Source organism: Platalea leucorodia, assembly GCF_965183815.1.
Source record: "Platalea leucorodia genome assembly, chromosome: Z".
In the NCBI taxonomy this organism is placed as follows: Eukaryota; Metazoa; Chordata; class Aves; order Pelecaniformes; family Threskiornithidae; genus Platalea; species Platalea leucorodia.
This window is the reverse complement of record NC_138858.1, coordinates 1,979,857-1,998,921: the sequence shown is the minus strand read 5'-3', so window position 1 is coordinate 1,998,921 and position 19,065 is coordinate 1,979,857. Positions and strand designations below refer to the sequence as shown.

At 43.4% G+C, this 19,065-nt stretch overlaps 1 protein-coding gene across 1 annotated transcript in view; it reads left to right on the top strand.

The window, feature by feature from the left end:
- DCC (DCC netrin 1 receptor) overlaps window positions 1-19,065 on the top strand; it is a gene marked incomplete at both ends in the record, with an annotated part of 597,951 nt that overhangs the window by 565,394 nt on the left and 13,492 nt on the right. Inside the window, 3 exons of the mRNA XM_082336600.1 lie at window positions 2,363-2,479; window positions 7,669-7,833; window positions 17,144-17,356. Of these exons, the coding sequence (XP_082192726.1) occupies window positions 2,363-2,479; window positions 7,669-7,833; window positions 17,144-17,356 (495 nt within the window). The remainder of the gene's footprint in view (window positions 1-2,362; window positions 2,480-7,668; window positions 7,834-17,143; window positions 17,357-19,065) is intronic.

The window sequence follows — 19,065 nt, the reverse complement described above, 5'->3', positions numbered from 1 at the left end:
GGGGAAAACCCATAATTTTTTTATTTTTACACCGTTCTAACAATTTTTAAGTTCAGGAATTCAACTGGAAGTCGAATGTTATTATATTTGCATACCGTACTAAGAAAAACAGAGGAAAAAGGGAGCGTGGAGAAGTAAGTGGGGGAAAAAAAGAAATGAGAAATGGAGCAAAGGGAGAACATGATCAGGAAGAAGGTCAGCAGCATCACCGGGAGCAGAATTTGGGCCAGGGAGACTTGAGAAAACTTACAGATATGCAGAAAGAAATTCTGTAAGAAAAATGTGGTTTCAGTGAAGTTTCCTCCTCCTTTTTTTAACCTTAGTGCACACAGCACATCACAGGTTTCACTTTAGCTGATGATAACATTTTTTTCCACCGTAATAACAGAAAGTCCTGGGAGAGGCAGGTTGGGAGTACAGAGGGGGACGGAGGGGGAAACACAGCATGGAAGTTGAAAACATAAACATGCTTGTCTTGAGTTCATCATGAACACGTTGCGTGTGGGCGATGGAGTGAAATAACTCCAGAAGATCGGCTGTCAATAATGAAGGTGGCTTTTTCAGATGCCTCTGATGTTTTTATCCCTTTTCCGTAGCTCCTGTTCTTGCAAGGAAAGAAAAGTTAAAAAGGAACAGTTTTCAAATTTCTAAATGGATCGAATTTCCTGACACTGTGTTTTGGGCTGCTAGTTTACTATTTAGAAGATAATTGTGACAACGATTTCTGTTGGTTTTAAAGCAAAGGTCCTCATTATATTAGACATTGGGAAAACGTATCCAGAAGATTCCCTTTGCCTAAACAGATATTGCTGATGATCAGGAGAGGTGATCCAGGGCCCCGAAAGATCAATGTGAGAGCTTCATCGATCGCAATACGCTTGCAATCGAGTGCATGGTAGGAAGTCATCACAGCGTATGAGCAAGTTAATGACAAAGGCTGGGCTAGATATTTTATGTGTAAACGCCTTGGGCCATAAATAAATGCCTTGATGTTTCTTCCCATTCTGTAATACACAGTTCAGTAATACTGTCCCTGGCTTTTCACTAGCAATTAGGTCTTTGAATGGCCATCGATAGAAGACTTGGCGTTTCAGTCCTGCAATTCGGAGAAGAGTGATTTGGAAAAGAAATAGTCTTTTCATGCAGATCTTTTTCTTTTTTGAGGAATATGTGTTTGCTTGGGTACATCAGAGATGAATATTCTGAGTGGGTATTAAGCTTAACTGTATGACAGTATTAAACTGACTTCATCCATGGTTTATTAAAATAGCAAAAGTAACATAAATATAAGGTTCATGTGAGACAAGGTATGAAGAGAGAAATACAGTTTTTATTTCCTTGCAAATTACTCCACCGAACATCCAGTTCCAAGCACGCTTTCTTTCTGACAAGTGTATTCTCTAGAATTTTTGAATACTTCAAATATCCTATACTAATGTGACTAAATTACAGCATCCACATTTCAAGACCTAAACAGAATATCTAATTTATATAGCTGCTGGGACAGTTTTGAATTGGATTGGACATTAGGCAGCGTATCTCAGCTCTCTGATCCAGATGTGCAAGTTGTGATCCAGGACCAAATAAGGGGAATTTCCAGGCACATCTTTAACTTGCCATGGCTTTTGTAGAAAAAAAACAAGATGCACAGGCTGGAAAAGCCACCGTGAATTACCGGACAGTCAGGACATGGGGCCTCGTGGCATCTCACAAGGAATCACAATCTCACATCATTCTTCAGATGTATTTCGAAGACCCATTCTTGGCTGCCAGGTGTTGTAGGTACCTGAATTTATGCAGCCTTTTTCTGGTCTCGATACTTGAATTTTAAAATAGTTTTATAACAAGGAAGTTGCAAGAAAAATGTCATATTTTTATGAAGTGAATGGGGTTTTCAAGATAATTTCAGAGACAAAGAAAAAGGGGACATGATATCTTAATTCTCTTACGGGAAAATGCAAACAATAATTTTGTTCAGAAAAGGCAGCCAAAAGAGCCTACACAGCTCTTTGCAGGTGACGATATTTAATGATCAGTTAAAATAACTGAATTCTAAAAAAACCTATTGATCTTTTCTGCTAGAAAAAACTTCTTCACCGAAAGGGCAGTCAGGCCCTGGCCCAGGCTGCCCAGGGCAGGGGTTGAGTCCCCATCCCTGGAGGGATTTAAAAGAAGGGCAGACGTGGTGCTCGAGGACATGGTTTAGTGGTGGGCTTGGCAGTGCTGGGGTAACGGTTGGACTCGATGACCTTAACCGTCTTTTCCAACCTTAACGATTCTATGATTCTATGATTCTGTATAGGGTGAAGAGAAACATTCATTTGCAGCATTTTCAACTGAGCTATTGTGTTGGTTTCTCTAGGTCCTGAGACAGAAGATGTTGGAAGCAGCATGTCCACGTTAGAGCGCTCACTCGCTGCCCGCAGAGCCACCCGTGCCAAGCTCATGATCCCCATGGATTCACAACCAAACAACCCTCGTGAGTACCAGGACCTTCCCCCAACCCCCTTCTGCATCCCGCAAGCCGTGCTCACCCATCTGAAGATCTCATACGATCTTTCAAATATGATCTAGTTATGCCTCATAAAGTTAAATAGCATCAGCAACGTTTTCTTCATAAAAAAAAAAAAAAATACAAGGCCTGGAAGCTTGCCAGGGCTTCACAACGCATCAGTGGAAAAACTATGGAGAGAATTCAGAAAGCATACTTCTGCTAGACTCAGCCCAGGCTAAGCCTAAAGAATCATTGTTTCTATTTTTACCAGGTGGATAGTGGTGGATAAATCCCTCTGTCTTCCTACTGTAAAACTTGGAAACCAGGGGTAAGAGTTCAAGCTGCCAGAGCAGAAGGCTTTGCACAGATGTATATTGCGATATTATTATTATTATTATTATTATTATTATTATTATTATTATTATCAATCATTATAATCAGCTGGACATTATTGCCGTTTCTGCTATATTTTCTTTTGTCTATAGTAGTTGGCCGTGCCACTGTGTGCTTTTTTAATACGGAGCAGCTCTCTTACAGAGCCAAGTAAATGAGGAGAAAATATATTTTTAATAGGTGTTAAATTTTAGTGACCGCAGAGCATTTATCATCAAACAAATTTCATAGATGAAGTGAATCTTCTTTGAAGCAGCAAAGTACACAAGAAAGACAGGAAGGCTGGAGAGCATTAGATAGGTTCTCCCATCCTGCAGAACTTATTAAAATTTCTGAGGTGACCTTGTTTCACATCTGAGCAGAGGAAAGGGATAAGTGAGAGCCCGCAGGCACCGGAGAGAGGGTTTGGCAGTGATGAAGTTCCCGGTGGAGGATGAGGCTTTGGGTCTCCACCTTTCCTCTGAGCAGCCCTGTGGTCAATCTCTTGGTAGCTCTCAGCTTTTAGCTAGAAGTTCTACCTTTGACCTCACAAAATAGATCCGATCAAAAATCCATAGGAATTGGTACATCTGTGTAAATAGTCTGAGTTAAGAAAAATGAACATATACTGACAGAAATCCGTTTCATCACAAAATTTCTTTCTAGCTCTGATGGTTAAATGTAAGCACGTATTTGTAGGTTTGTAGAAGGGCAAATCACAAATGATACATTCAAAAAAAAAAAAAAAAAATAGAAGGAACTGAATGAAGGAGAGGAGAGGGAATAACCTACCATGGCTTTGTTCACTAAATTACTTAGTAGGAGCTAAGTAATTCCCTTAATTTGTGCTCATGTGTTCCCTTAATTTGTGCTCATTATGGGTGTGATTCAGGTCATGCTGCTCAGCCTCAGTACCCAACCCTTAGGAGGATACAGGTGCCCAAGGAGAGATTGAATTCCACTTCTTCACGCCTTGGGCTGGACATATCACCACATTTCAGCCTCCACCCTCTTTATGGTCTGGAAGGAAGACCTCTGGGTTGAGGGGGAGAAAGCTCTTACTCCACCTGACCATGCCGTGGGAAATACTCCCATCTTGTAACCACGCCAATCTCACAGTCAGGCAATTTGCCCTTTTTTGAGTGGGATTCCTCCTGGGTTGGCCTGGATTGAAAGGAGGGCAGCAGTCCAAGAAAATTAATAGACTTGGAGTGGTGTAAGCAAAATCAGACCCAAATCAATTGTAATTGCAATGGGTCAATAGCAGTGTTAGTTAAGTACAAGTCAAGTCAACATTATTCTACAGCTTATAGATAAAAGTGCTCTTAAACATACTTAGTTTTTTCAGTGAAATGATGCATTTTGACAAATCATAGAATCATAGAATCGTTAAGGTTGGAAAGGACTTCTGAGATCATTGAGCCCAACCGTTAACCTATCACTGCCAAGCCCACCACTAAACCATGTCCTCAAGCACCACATCTACCTGGCTTTTAAATACCTCCAGGGATGGGGACTCAGCCCCTGCCCTGGGCAGCCTGGGCCAGGGCCTGGCAGCCCTTTGGGTGAAGAAGTTTTTCCCAATACCCAACCCGAACCTGCCCTGGCGCAGCTTGAGGCCGTTCCCTCTCGACCCATCGCTTGTTCCTGGGGAGCAGAGACCGACCCCCCCGGCTCCAGCCTCCTTTCAGGCCGTTGCAGAGAGCGATGAGGGCTCCCCTCAGCCTCCTCTTCTCCAGGCTGAGCCCCCCCAGCTCCCCCAGCCGCTCCTCCCCAGCCTTGTGCTCCAGCCCCTGCCCCAGCCTCGCTGCCCTGCTCTGGCCACGCTCCAGCCCCTCCATGGCCGCCTTGGGGTGAGGGTCCTTTGATGTCCTCTTTTCTATTTATTTATATTTTCAACAGTATAAATCTAATCCACAGCGACAACATAGTATGATTTGCAAATAATTAAACTCAGATTTATTAAGAGTCTTATTTGTGCATTTGTGCAGGCTGAGTTACGCTTAATATGTTTCTTTCCCCAGAAGATATAGAATTGCGTCTTTGTCAGATTAGATGCTTTAATTAATTTCTCTCTGTTTGCCTGATACTGAAAGAAATTGTCAGCAGTGAGCAATTAAATAGGTTGAAGAAGCAACATCGTAATTCTGAAGTAAAAAACACATACTGTTAATTGTTAAATACCAAATCTGGAAGTATTCACGCTCCTCTCAGTAATCAGTATTTGCAGTCTTTCAACACAAATATACTCCATAATGCGCCTTTGCTTGCTGAAGTGGAAGGAGCATAAACCAGATAAATTTGATAAGGTTTTAGTGATATCTTTGATGGCTCTCATGCTGCTGAAATACAGGCAGTCACAAATACCAAGGCTGTTGTATGGAAAAGAGCATTTACAGAGAAAAATAATTGAGAAAGTCTGCAGGGTATCACGTTCAAGTATTGTACCTGTAATTCTGTTTTCTGTTTGTAATCTTTACTTACGAAAGAGGAAAGTAAAATGCTCACAGAGTAAATCCGTTTGGAGAGAGGTTTAGGGGAGGGTTTTTTCTGTTTATCCCCCTCCCTAAAAAGGCAGAAAATCACAACAGTTCTTTTTTTTCAGGGAAATACAAACATGTCGCCTCCGTTGCTTTGGCAGCCTCTGGGGTGCTTGAATGCAATTCAAAATGTCCTACTTTGTCATTTCTGTAAGCTGTTCGTGGGTGCTGCTTTTTTTACACGATACAGTACATCTTAAATGTAGACCAGTGTTTAGGGAGCTCCATGATTTGATCAGGGAACTTCTGTTTTCAGTGTCTTAGTATATCAATATTAAGCGCAAATTCAATTGCTGACAGGCTATGACAGACCAGATTTGTTGTCATATCTGCTTGAAATTGCAAAGATTTATTGAAAATGTTTGATGTCACCTTTTCTCCAGCTCCTCTGCAACAGAGTACTGCAATGAATAGTAATCCCATCTTATTTTGAAAATGAAAGCGCTAGGTATCTACACCCTAAAAAGAAATGAAGGAGTGGACTTTGAAAAACAAGTTGTTCTTTAATAGGATTCAATAAAGAGTGATATTTTTCACTGTAGCAGCAATGTTATAAATATTGTCAATAAAAATGTCCTATACAGACAAAATGAAATGTCTGAATAGTAGAAATTCTCTTCTGAGAGTGGATGAATTGAACCCAGGCAGCTCTGAAGCTCAAATCACCCAGGTTAGCATTTCTTCATGAGTTTTCTTCATCTCCACGCTTGTCCGTTACCTCTGGAAGTGCAGCGTTGTCTCGCTGAAAGCCGTGTTCTTAAAAATACCCTCGTAAAGGGTCTAGAGCACAAGTCTTACAAGTCTTATGAGGAGAGGCTGGGGGAACTGGGGTTGTTTAGACTGGAGAAGACGAGGCTGAGGGGAGACCTTATTGCTCTCTACAACTGCCTGACAGGAGGCTGTAGCGAGGTGGGGGTCGGTCTCTTCTCCCTAGTAACGAGTGATAGAACGAGAGGGAACGGCCTCAAGCTGCGCCAGGGCAGGTTTAGGTTGGATATTAGGAAAAACTTCTTCACCGAGAGGGTGGTCAGGCCCTGGCACAGGCTGCCCAGGGAAGTGGTTGAGTCTCCATCCCTGGAGGTATTTTAAGAATGGATAGACGTGGTGCTCGAGGACATGGTATGGTGATGGACTTGGCAGTGCTGGGTTAACGGTTGGACTCGATGATCTTAAGGGTCTTTTCCAACCTTAACGATTCTATGATTCTATGATTCTAAAGCCTTGGCACCGTCATGGCTTCTTGTGTGACCTTGGGCAGGTAGCCCAATTCGCCGCTCTGTGTAATGGATGTACTAGGAGCTAGAAGTAATTGTAACGACTATCTTAAAGTTTACAGCATTGTTTATAATTCATGTGTGAAAGGTGCTAGATAAGCCAAACCGTATCAGCAAGGAGCCAAAAATCTCTGCTTATTGTTTAGCTGGGCAAAACTTTAATGAGAGCTTCCAAGTTTTTCCTAAAAGCTACAAAGAAATTTATGATTTGTATAGCATTATTATTATCCGCTCTTCAAGCATTGCCTGTTGAAATTAAAGGAGATAACTCACAGCAAAGCCTGAATTCATCAGGCTATGATCTCGGCTTTCAAATCAAAGCATTCCACATAAATTCAGCTCAAGAGCTCAACCTCAACTTCAGACTTTTAGCTACTGGTTTGCTGGCACGTCTCACCCCTGTTCCTTACAGGCTTGGACATTCCTGAGTGGGGAATGCTGCCCAGGCAGCCTCAGCTGATGGGTAAACATGAGGTCTTGTGCCATTGGGGACATCCGAGGGTGTCAGGGACGTTGGTGTGAAGCTGGCAGACATGATGGAAGAGGTGCAGGAGCCCACGCTCCTCCAGAGCAGCGGCTGAGGGCTGCAGGCTCTCCTAAAGCATCAGAAATGGCCCCAGGGACCTGTGCTTAAACAACTGAAACAAGCCCTTAAATTGCCTGATCCATTCCTTCTCGTTTATTTGTCCAGGGATATAAAGCACCCCCCAAAATGTGTTGAATAGCTGGAACACAGGCAAAAAACTATTTAATTTTACAGATAAGTAATTGCAGACTGCACTGGCAATTATCCAATGTATACCAAAGAAAGAGGCATATTTCTGTATACAGAGGTGGGTTCTGTGGGCAGAGGCATGTTTTATACCGAGCATTTGGGTACTTTGCTTTGGAAATGTGGTTGTTTCTGGTTCCCTACTGACCCTCTAAGGACTTTTTTTTAATTTTCCGAAAGCATTCCTTTAATCTCTCTCTCCTTCTTTCCTTTTAGCTGTCGTCAGCGCCATTCCGGTGCCAACACTAGAAAGTGCCCAGTACCCCGGGATCCTGCCGTCCCCGACCTGCGGATACCCGCACCCGCAGTTCACCCTTCGGCCGGTGCCGTTCCCGACCCTCTCTGTGGACAGGACCTTTGGAGCAGGAAGAAGTCAGTACAGTGCTTTTCCTCTGCTCTTTGCTATTAAAGTGTTTGGAAATAGGTTGCTTTCTACAATCGGGTTGTAAAAGCTCTAGCCAATGCAAATCATGCCGCCCTGCTTTTTGGGAGCCAGGATAAGTCCAGTCTGGGTAAGAGCAACTGGCCACGGGCTACCTCTTCTCCAGCAGCAGCTCCAGTTGCAATTTCCAATCTGTACTGAACACCTTAAAAGTTAAAAGTCCCTGCATCTCTAATCCAATCTTGTCTTTTCTGCAGGTCTGTCAGTCGTTTCACTGTACTTTAATTTCCTTTGCTTTATTCATAAGGATATTCCCAGAAAAATGCAGGCTTCAAGAGCTCTTCTTCATCTCCAGGCAGAATCTAGTATTATCACGCATTAAAATCATCCATGATAGCACTTACACAACCTCTCCACGCAGTGTCTTCCCAGGCTTAGCTGCCCTCGCTGCTAGAAACATTTTCTTTCATATCTACCTTGCTAAAATTTAAGCCAATTGTTTCTTGTTTCGATTCTAGCAGGCATAGAGAACAGTTTATTTTCTTCCTTTTGCAGATCCTTGTATCCCTTTGAATACCGTTCATCCTGTCTCACCTCACTCGTCTCTTCTCTAGAGCGAGCTCTATATTCGTTTTTACTCCTCTGGAGTAATAGATTTGTGGTTTGTGTGTTCCCATAAGTATTCTTCACCTTATCATGGGCTGGGGAAAGCTCACGCACGCAGCGCAAGCCCCAGCCTCACCTTCACAACTTACTTGTAAGCCTCTTCCCACCGGCAGCCATCTGTTCTTTGTTCAAGCCTAACGAACGTGCTCTGGCATATTAATTATAGTTGGAGGGCTCATATTTTCTTACAATTCTCCCTTAACTCTGCTGCATATCAAGTCTGAATTATTGACAGATTAATGTCAATCTGTTGCACGTATTTTTTTCACATCACAGAGAGTCTGTGCTGCTGGTCCACGGGGAGCTCATCTTGAAATGACTGATTTTTCCTATTTGATTGTTGCCTTCAGTCAGTTCAGACAGGTCCCTGGGGACCAGTGATTGAAATCCAGTGGTGGGATTGTAAGTAAAAGGTGGGTTCAGGTGTCCTAGTCATCACCCTAATGCCATTCCCCTTCTCTTCAGTGTGGTTGCTGAGGTCCTTTCAAAGCTAGACAGCAATTTTCTCTGGAGGACCTCGCTGGCATAATCAGGTTTTGATCTGCTGCTTAAATTAATACCAAATCCACCACAAACGCAACGCACAGAAACAAAGTAGATTCAGTTTCTTGCTTGGCATACATTAAATGTTGGGGGGAACAAAAATAAAATTAACTACCCCCTGCCTCATCATGGAGACGGAAGAAGAAAAATTTGAAGACTGAATTGTTTGCCCAGCCATCATCATCGCGACTTGCTCGTAATGGATCTGAGCACCTCCAGCCCTCAGATCCAAAGTCCAGCTGTGAAAGTGAGGGAGGTTTCCCTAGTTCTGCTGATGCTTCAGGGATGCAGGCAGCTCCATTCGGAGTGCTGGCTGGGGCACGATTGCGGAGGGATCGGTTAGGCACAACCCCCAAAATCACACATCCCTGGTGCATCCAGCTTCTGCCTGGGCCGGCCACTAGATTTACACGTGTAGTAATCTGCAGGTGAGATTTCCAAAAAGAGGAATGTCTTTGAAATCCCGTTGGATCCAATGGCTGTTCCTGTGGGAAGGTCTGTATAGAAAGGTACGGGTTTGCATGCATGTGCATGCTTGAGAGTTGAACAGACGATTGCTAATACGCAAAAGTTTTCTGCAAGAAGCTTGTGTACAAAACAGCTTTAATTATTGAGAAGACCTGATGGGCCTTGAAAAAGCTCAGGCAGTGAAGATTTCAGGTAATTTAGGCAATTCCCCGTTAAATAATTCAAAAGCAGTGGACATAGCCTTGTTTGGATAACGGCTAGTTTCAGATTATTGAGGTCTGGGTAATCAAGGCTGTGTGGTATTTTGAAAATTATCTAAGCCCCTTACAATGTGCAATGACAACCTGTTACCGCCATTGCAGTAGCGCTCTCTAGCAAAGACTATTGACTTCCAAAGCTCCCAGATCATACAAAATACCTCCAAATGAAATATTCTCTTCCTTCGCTGTACCTTACATTTTCACCGCCACGGCAATGAAGCGAAGGCACAGACAAAATAGTGGAAATAGTGTTTGTTTTCTAGTGATACTTGACACTGTCACAACCAACCAAGCAGTTCACTAGGTTTGTATCATGGCAGTGTTCATTACTTTTCAGTCCAGGGAGGGATGAAGGGATATAAAAGCGTTTTTCTGAAATGATGTCTGAAGCTTTTCTCAGCACCGGTGCTGTTGCTGCCGAACGCCAGCGCGGGTGACGTCAGCCCATCTGGAAGAGCGCTCAATCTCCAGTGCATCCGACTGAGAAGCAGCTGCTTCGTTTGTGGCTCACCTCCCACTGCCTCACCGACCACCTCGCTGCAGCAGAGGATGGGGATAGATCGACAAAATTGCCCTGAACACTTTGAGTTTATTTATTTTTGGCTGTTTTCTTAATACGATCACGCGGTTGAGAGCAACTAGCAGTTAAAGAGACTATAGAGATGACACATAAAGCTTTTTTGCGTGTTTTACCCCTCAGTGAAGAATTCACTTGACGCTTGACCAATTGCAGCTGTGTCTGACAAAGAAATACCCAGCAATAATTCCTCTGAGACAGAGCCTACCTGCGGTACTGCATGACCGAGCACCCTATTGATCAAGATGTAGCAATCCCTGAATAAATCATATGCCACGCCATTAGCAAGGGTGTTGCTCTGCATCCTGCCGTGCAGGCAATGCTCGAACACCTTCCTCGGTTTCTGAAGGCCTTTTTCATTGACCTGAAGATTCGAGAGCTGCAACTTTTCTTTAGGACAAATGTTCTACTGAAGAGGAAACTAAAGAAAATGGAAAGGGGAGTCAGGCCCCAGCCAGAGCTTGAATAATAGGCTGTCTTGCTTGTTTGATTACTGCTGGTGACACTACCAACCATAAAATACAATTGCTAAATATCAATTTTTTCCAGACAGAAAACATCTCTGAGCCATAATAAAGTGACTGTTGTCTGGTCAGCAATCCTTCCCACGGTTTGCCTTCTCCTCCAGGCTCCTCCAGAGCTCCGTCACATCCGCTGCTTACAATTTTATCAAGACGGGTAGGAGAAGATGGTGACGTGCCTAGTTTGCCATGTGTTACAGAAGGAAGAAGATGTTCTTTGTTTTCCTCTGCCACAGCTATCGGAGATACTGAGCCATCATGGTCTCCAGTAGGGAAAGAAGAGAGCTGGAGGAAACTGTCTCCCACTTGGGAGGTACTGGGGCGGTCCGATCCTGACCACACTTTTACTGGAGGCAGAGTACTTTTCTTTAGGCTAACCCCAAAGACTACAACTGGTCTAACAAACAGCACCATTTTTAGAGGGAGCCATTCATCAGTGTCTTGCCCTGATAATCCACATGATGAAAACTTGGGGATGTTCAGAAAATATGGGGGTTTTTTTAAATAGAGATAGATTATTTTCTAGTATTAAAAAGAAAGACTGAAAGTTGTGTAAACCACAACAATGAAACAATTATATTAGTAGCTTGAGATAGCCATAGAAAAGTATTATGGAATGGAGATAACTTTACCTACATTGATCTGTTAAAGAGAGATGCACAAAAGCAAATATTTGCTGAGCGCCTTTCCTCTCGGAGCTGGCTTTCTGGCTGTGACCGGTCAGCTCTGCAGTGAGCCCATCCAGCTGGGAAGCTTAAATCCCTCCTGGGATTCTGGACTTAGTGGAAATGGTCATTTTTATTCAACGGCCCAGTTTGGTTTCAGCAAGGGATGCCACATCTCACAGAAGTGGGATGAGTGCTGCAATGGAGCTGTGGATAAGGTCCTGTTTAGCGCCTCGCTTTCTTTGTTTTCCTCTACAAACAGAATCATCAGCAAAGCAATTTATTTTTTTCAGTATGTAATTCTTTGGATTTAACCACAGATGATATAAAAATGCTTCTGCCATGTTCCCGTGATTCACGTTTAGATTAGGAATTTTTAAAAAGTATTTCTCAAAAGTATTCTTTGGGATGTACCTAAAATTGCACGGGAGTAGTAACCTGACAATAAACGTACTAAAAAAATATTACTGCTTGTGCTACAATAATATCCAGCGATCCCAGCAGGAATGAGGCCCTGGTTTGTCAGCATTATACAAGTGTACAGTCTTGGTCCCGTGGTGTTTATAACCTGTATAAGTTCAAAAATACACAGAAAGCCATTAGCAGATATGGAATAAAGTTCAGTCATTTTGAGTCCCCATCTACCATCACATACTTTGAGTTGTTATTGCCTTCTGTGTTCAATCCGTATTGATTTTTCATTACCTCAGACTGTGGCAGAGCCAACAGCTACAGATCCAAGTGGGAATATTTCCAGTGTTACTTCTTCAGAGAAGATATACAATGTAAAAATATGTTCAGAGACCTAAATTCATTAAACTGGTTGTACCAACCAACAATTATGCGAAAGCAAAGGGAAGATCAAAAGACTTTATATCAGATATTTATTCTTCTGCTTGGTGAGCAGTGTCCATGGCTATTGAAGTTCAAAGCAAGCTCATTCTCAGTGTTCCTCATATATAAGATGAATGCAAGTAGGGCTTTACCCAAGGCTTCTCCAAAGCAATGAGAGACCCTAATTGGTTTTACTGGGCTTTAGAACAGTTCTTCATGTGTAGCATAATATTTTCTTCACTCTGGCAAAATATTTTACTAAATTCAAGAGCAAAAGATCACAACTGGAATGCAGCATGGTGTTGTCTGCTTTATCCTAAAGATCAATTGGGAGTCTACTTTCTGTAAAAAAAAATAAGGTAATAGTTGGATTAGTCGAAATAATCGGAATCCTTGGGCACTTCTCTTGAGGTGTATGAAGGCAAGTATCTGGCTGCTAGGCAGGGGATTGATGTAGGTGATATAGGCAGCAGTAGCGATGTGCTCATCTTCATCCATCCTTCAGATAAACAATCCATCCTCTCTTCCTGCAGGGACTTGAGTGAGCTGCAAATTGATGGTTCTCATTATGTTTGCAAGCATGCACATCTGATTTGAGAAAAAAGTCTTCTCAAGCATGAAGCACCTTCATTAGACCACTTACCTTCAATATTTAAATCCAAACTCTAGCTTCTAATTTTAATAGAGTCATCACACCTTTCTCTTCAGTAATAGCTGGATGATAACCTGAAATCTTTTATGTAATAATGGTCATGTAGGTCTCCAGATAGTACAACTAAATCCATAAGATAAAACGTACCCATGTGCTAAACCAGTAATTTAATAGAAAGGCTTTTAATGCAGAGACTGTTACGCTGATGCTAGCTGATAAAGCTGATGAAGCTTTGTTATCTGAGAGCACCACTGCAGAAAATACCAAGAAGGTATTTATTTGATGGTGAGTAGCAGTAAGTGTCTGGTTTACTTGTTTCTCCAAGCAGGTCAAGAGCATCCCAAAAGAACTATCCTTAAGGACCCAGTGAAAAGTGTTGGGCTCCATCGGAAGTTCAGACTTTGACAAATATGTTGAAAGACATTTTGAGGCTAAGAGCATAGACAAAAGGCTTTATTTTTACTTTAAGCAAAGGCCTCACCAAGGATTTGCTCCAGAAAGCGTTGTAACCTCAGATGTATACCTCTATGAGGCTCACATACTATTTTCCATCTTCCTTGAAGGGAAGACAGGGTGAAGGGAGAGAAGGGACCAGTGCCCATGGTAGCCTAGAGCAGCAACGCGCTGTGACACTTTCTTGAATGTGCGAGCAGTGAGTAAGGGTGGAATGAGCTAAGCTGTCATTCTGCTCTGCCCTGTTACAAATAACCTCGATATCTTTGGCCTCCTTAAGGAGAATATTAGTCCTCAGAGCAGAAAACAGAGAGGGGTCTGCTGGGCAAGGAAGGAAAAGGAGAGCTAGGGCGATGGCATGATAATGCAAAGAGCGATGAAGGTGAAAACAAGGAAAGTGAGACACGGTCGAGCAAACTTTTACAAACTGTAGATGATTTTGACCTTGGCTGGATCCTGTAGTTGGGTTCCTATCCGTGGTGTTCAATATTGCCAGGGATGTCTGTGATATTGCCATAGGAACAAGCAATGGGGCTGTGGAAATGAGGACAAATCCTCATTTCCATTTTTCAAAATTGTTTTGCCACTTAGTAGGTTGTAATTACTTATATACTTTGACATTAATTATTATAAAATGCCTTGAGATTTGACTTGGCTCTGTAATTGCATGTTATTTGCACAATGAGTTCTGGTTGTTGCGGCAGGCTTTGAAAGAAACCAGATCCTCTGGAGCATTTTGGGTCCCAGTATAATAACTAATTCTGCTATCTATGTGTCAGGAAGGTTGTTTTCTTCAGTAAAAGGTTGAGCTTTTCCCAGATTTCTGTTTCCTGCCACAAGCTGCATGATTAACTGTTGTGCTGTGAGCCATCCTGGCTGGCATAGATACTGTGGAGACACTGGACAACACCGACACGCTCAAATTAAATAAGTTCCTGTTGTGATCAGGCTCTTCACTAACCAGTTTGTTTCCTTCCACTGTTCTGGTTGTAAATAATGTTAGGCCTTGTGGGCACTCTCACCATGGGGAGAACTTTCTCCAGTGCTGCTCCTTGGGGCAGTGGAGCAGGAGCTGGGAAAGGGGCCAGGAGAAGCCACGGACCCGAGCTCCAGGGAAGCCTCAATGGCACTCGTGATGCAGGACTTGGAAAAGAAGATATGAGATGGAGTTTTCCATCCAATTCGCTTATTCTCATCCTGCAATAGGAAGAAAATAGAAATAGAAGTGGTAGGCTCTTTCCTGTGGCATGGGGAAATGAATTTCTCGCTGCCATCCATAAAGCACCACAGCAGACTTACACTTATTAGTCCTCCTAGTAATTAATTCTGAACTAGTTCAGCTTGTCATGGCAGGCATGGTGGTCAGGAAGAGATTTTAAAGGTTTTAAAGTTTTCAAAACTTTGAAGACTGTTGTTTATTCCAAGTACAGTTCCCTTACAAGAACAAAATAATCTCTTTTCTTCAGAATTCTTTTTTCTGTCTTTGTTTGCTTTCTTAAACTTCTTAAAGTCTGAGTAATGTGGTACGGTATTGTTTCCTGGTGTAAACAGCAGCAGTGAGTTTCTCTTCATGACCAAGAGTCAGCGTTAGGTAAAGAGCAGTGCCATAAATCTGGGCGATGCCGTCGGGATGTGTGAGTGTGCATCCCGCCTCTTGCTGTCTTCTATCCCTCTTCCTACACAGCATCTTCTTCATTGCACGCGCTCCATGGAAGATACTCTAATTTTAGACTACAGGATTAGAGGATTTTGCATCTAATAAGTTTCAGGAGAACCTTTTTCTGCATTCAAAGTACAGGTGATGTTAGACAACACTGTGGACCATACCCATGCTGAAAACTCCTGTACAATGATAATCATATTCATAGAATCATAGAATCGTTAAGGTTGGAAAAGACCTTTAAGATCATCGAGTCCAGTCATTAACCTATCACTGCCAAGCCCACCACTAAACCATGTCCACGTCTACCTGGCTTTTAAATCCCCCCAGGGATGGGGACTCAGCCCCTGCCCTGGGCAGCCTGGGCCAGGGCCTGACAGCCCTTTCGGTGAAGAAGTTTTTCCCAATACCCAACCCAAACCTCCCCTGGTGCAGCTTGAGGCCGTTCCCTCTCGTCCCATCGCTTGTTCCTGGGGAGCAGAGACCGACCCCCCCGGCTCCAGCCTCCTTTCAGGCCGTTGCAGAGAGCGATGAGGGCTCCCCTCAGCCTCCTCTTCTCCAGGCTGAGCCCCCCCAGCCCCCCCAGCCGCTCCTCCCCAGCCTTGTGCTCCAGCCCCTGCCCCAGCCTCGCTGCCCTGCTCTGGCCACGCTCCAGCCCCTCCATGGCCGCCTTGGGGTGCGGGGCCCAGCGCTGAGCACAGCATTCGAGGGGCGGCCTCACCAGTGCCCAGCGCAGGGGCACCATCACCTCCCTGCTCCTGCTGGCCACACCGTTCCTGACACAAGCCAGGATGCCCTGGGCCCTCTTGGCCACCTGGGCACCCTGCTGGCTCATGTCCAGCGGCTGCCGACCAGCACCCCCAGGCCCTTTCCCGCCGGGCAGCTCCCAGCCGCTCCTCCCCACGCCTGCAGCGGTGCCTGGGGTTGTTGTGCCCCCAGGGCAGGACCCGGCCCTGAGCCTTGCTGACCCTCACCCCGGGGCCTGGGCCATCGACCCGGCCTGGCCAGGGCCCTCTGCAGGGCCTCCTGCCCCCCAGCAGATCGACACTTCCACCCGGCTTGGTGTCACCTGCAAACTGACTGAGGGTGCCCTCGATCCCCTCATCCAGATCATCGATGAAGATATTAAACAGGACTGGCCCCAGTACCGAGCCCTGGGGAGCACCACTTGTGACCGGCCGCCAACTGGATTTAACTCCATTCACCATATTACAATATTACCAATTACATATTGTAATTTATAGTTTGGGTACAACATGAGTTTCTAGAGGGCTGTAGAAACAAAGGGCTTTTCTCTTTGTCTCAACCTTTGTTTTCCTTAATACTACGTTTGCTTCTGGTTTCTGGCATGGAAAGTCCATGACAGAGGTTGATACTGAAAGCTTTTAAGAAACACTGCAGAACGTAGGGAAGCTGTCTTTTATATCAGGAGGTTGACATGGAACATTTAAATCTCTGAAGAATGGACTTTAAAAATAGGCAAATAAAAGAGCAACCTACTGCTTTGGCACACTAAATGTTACAGCTGTCTCAAGGAAAAATAATATTGGTGATTGGTTATGTGGAAATTAATTAAGTCCTTTCTTTGTCTCTAGCTATTCTCCGTTATTACAACAGCACCGTCATGCTGAATATAATGAGTTTCCATAGTCGTAGCTTGTTTCAATCTCCACGTGATGTATTTATGTGTTTATTGATTTTTAATACTTAAAGGCACATCGAGAGAAGGAGATAAAAATATCGTGCTTGTTTTTTGGTTTTTGTTTAAAGGAGGACGTGTTGAGCTTCAAAGGGCACACGGCTGCTCTGAGGAACATCTGGTTTTTAATTCGTCTGCCAATAACTTTTGATGGAACTGTTTACACGTTTTCCGCACCTTCTTGGAGGGTGGAGGCTAATACTGTCCCTTCTGCTGAAAATGACCATAAAAGTAGGAAATGGGACATAAAAAATACATCAATAATAGTTCTTTGGGTTTTCTTTTTTTTTTTTTTGACTATTCTCTTGCAGCTGTAAACGAAGGACCAGCACCACAGCAGCCGTCCTTGCTACCGCAGACGCAACCTGAGCACTCCACCACCGAGGACGCCCCGAGCAGAACCATCCCCACCGCCTGCGTCCGCCCTACGCACCCTCTCCGCAGCTTTGCCAACCCCTTGCTACCTCCTCCCATGAGTGCAATAGAACCGAAAGTCCCTTACACACCACTTCTGTCTCAAACAGGTAAGAGTGAGGGGGGGAAAAGGCTCTGGTACCACTCATCTGAACCACTGACTTCCAGTTCAGGAACAAATAGAGAGCACAAGACTGTCCCATACCTTGAAGAAGTTCTGGCAGAATGGAAAGTGGATATATATACAATTTTATGATAATAATCTAGCATTTCATTCTGACAATCTGGAATAAAAATTCAGGACAAGGCAATACCTTAAAATCAGAGTTAACAAGTGATAAAAATGAATTAAATGCGATGCCAGATTAATCACTTGGTCTTGTTTCCAGTCTCCTGTTATGCTACAGTAACTTGAACCAGCGCCAAATGCTTGACTCTTGTTTCAAGGCTTGCCTTTTTGATAATGAAAGGACTATTTATGTATGCTGGAAAAGAACTGACTGCAATCCACTCCAGCGTGCAACCTACTTAAAAATTAAATAGCAAGCGCGCAAGGAAGAGAAAGAAAATTATTATTAAAAAAAAAAAAAAAAAAGGCTGTAGAATAGGATCACTGTTGAATGAAGCTGTGGGCTGGTTTCAGGGTTAGATTAAATGGCTGCGTGTGGCTGTAGTGAGACATTCATTCATGGGTGGGAGGCATGGCAGCGTGGGGCACGGCGGAGCGAGAGGGGACGGTGCCTCTCCAGCTCATTTCTGGGTTTGGTTCCAGAGCAGCACCATTTCTAGAGAGCTGTTGTAAAACTTCACCGTTGGATCAAATGAGGACATTTCTATGATATATATGGTATCGGCTTTGTTAGTAAAGTAGGCCCAGTGCTAGAATTGGTCTTCACGTGAACTGGTGTAATTTGAGTAACAATATTTGCCTTAGTAACCCTAACTACTAGAGCTATTAAGGAAAAATAAAAAGGGTTTGCAGGCTGGTATCTCATTTCAAATGTTTACCCTACTCCTTTAGCTTGGATAATCTCCAGTTTGGCTCAGACAACCTTCGAGATTTCAGCTTTACCCTCTTCTATTCTAATGCTGCTTTCCAAGCATAGCTTTCTTGCCATACAGCATATGTTAGGTTGATGTTTGCAACAAGCAAGCTACCAAAACATCTCTGCATTTTTTACTGGAAGCACTTGCTATCCATCAGTGAGTAATCCAGTTTCTGACAGTAGATAAATCCTTATTTGTTGGAGAACTGCTTTTGCCAAATAGTGCTGCTGAATTGTTTTTTATATATAAGAGTCCATTCATCTTTACGTAGGGCTGCATTTTACTTTATGAGGATACAATTCTACTTGCCTTACTCTCGTGAGTAAGCCTGGTTACCTTGAAAGGGCTATTTGTTCTCTAAGGCGATCCGTTTACATTTTAACCGTTATAACTGGGAGGCGTGGTAAAGAGAGAGGAGGTTGGGGCATGTTACTTATCTTCATAAAGAATCCCGTCATCCTGAAAAATAAATTTGCCTTTTTTTGAGTGAGTAATCTCACATAAGCAGATGCGATATTTCCTACAAACACTGTGTAGAACTTTGTTATTAGGCAAAATTAAGAACTGAAAGTTTATGGCAATCGTCTGCCATAAAGCAATGGAAATAAATAAAGCAAATGCTGCAGCAATGAAAAAACTTGTTTTTCTAGACTCTGTCACATAGATGAAAACATGTTGCTGGGTTATATATGGCATTCAAATTATTGTGTTCACTGTTATACTGAAACCACAATTTTTACTTTTTAGAATTGTGTGTAACTTCATTTCTGGT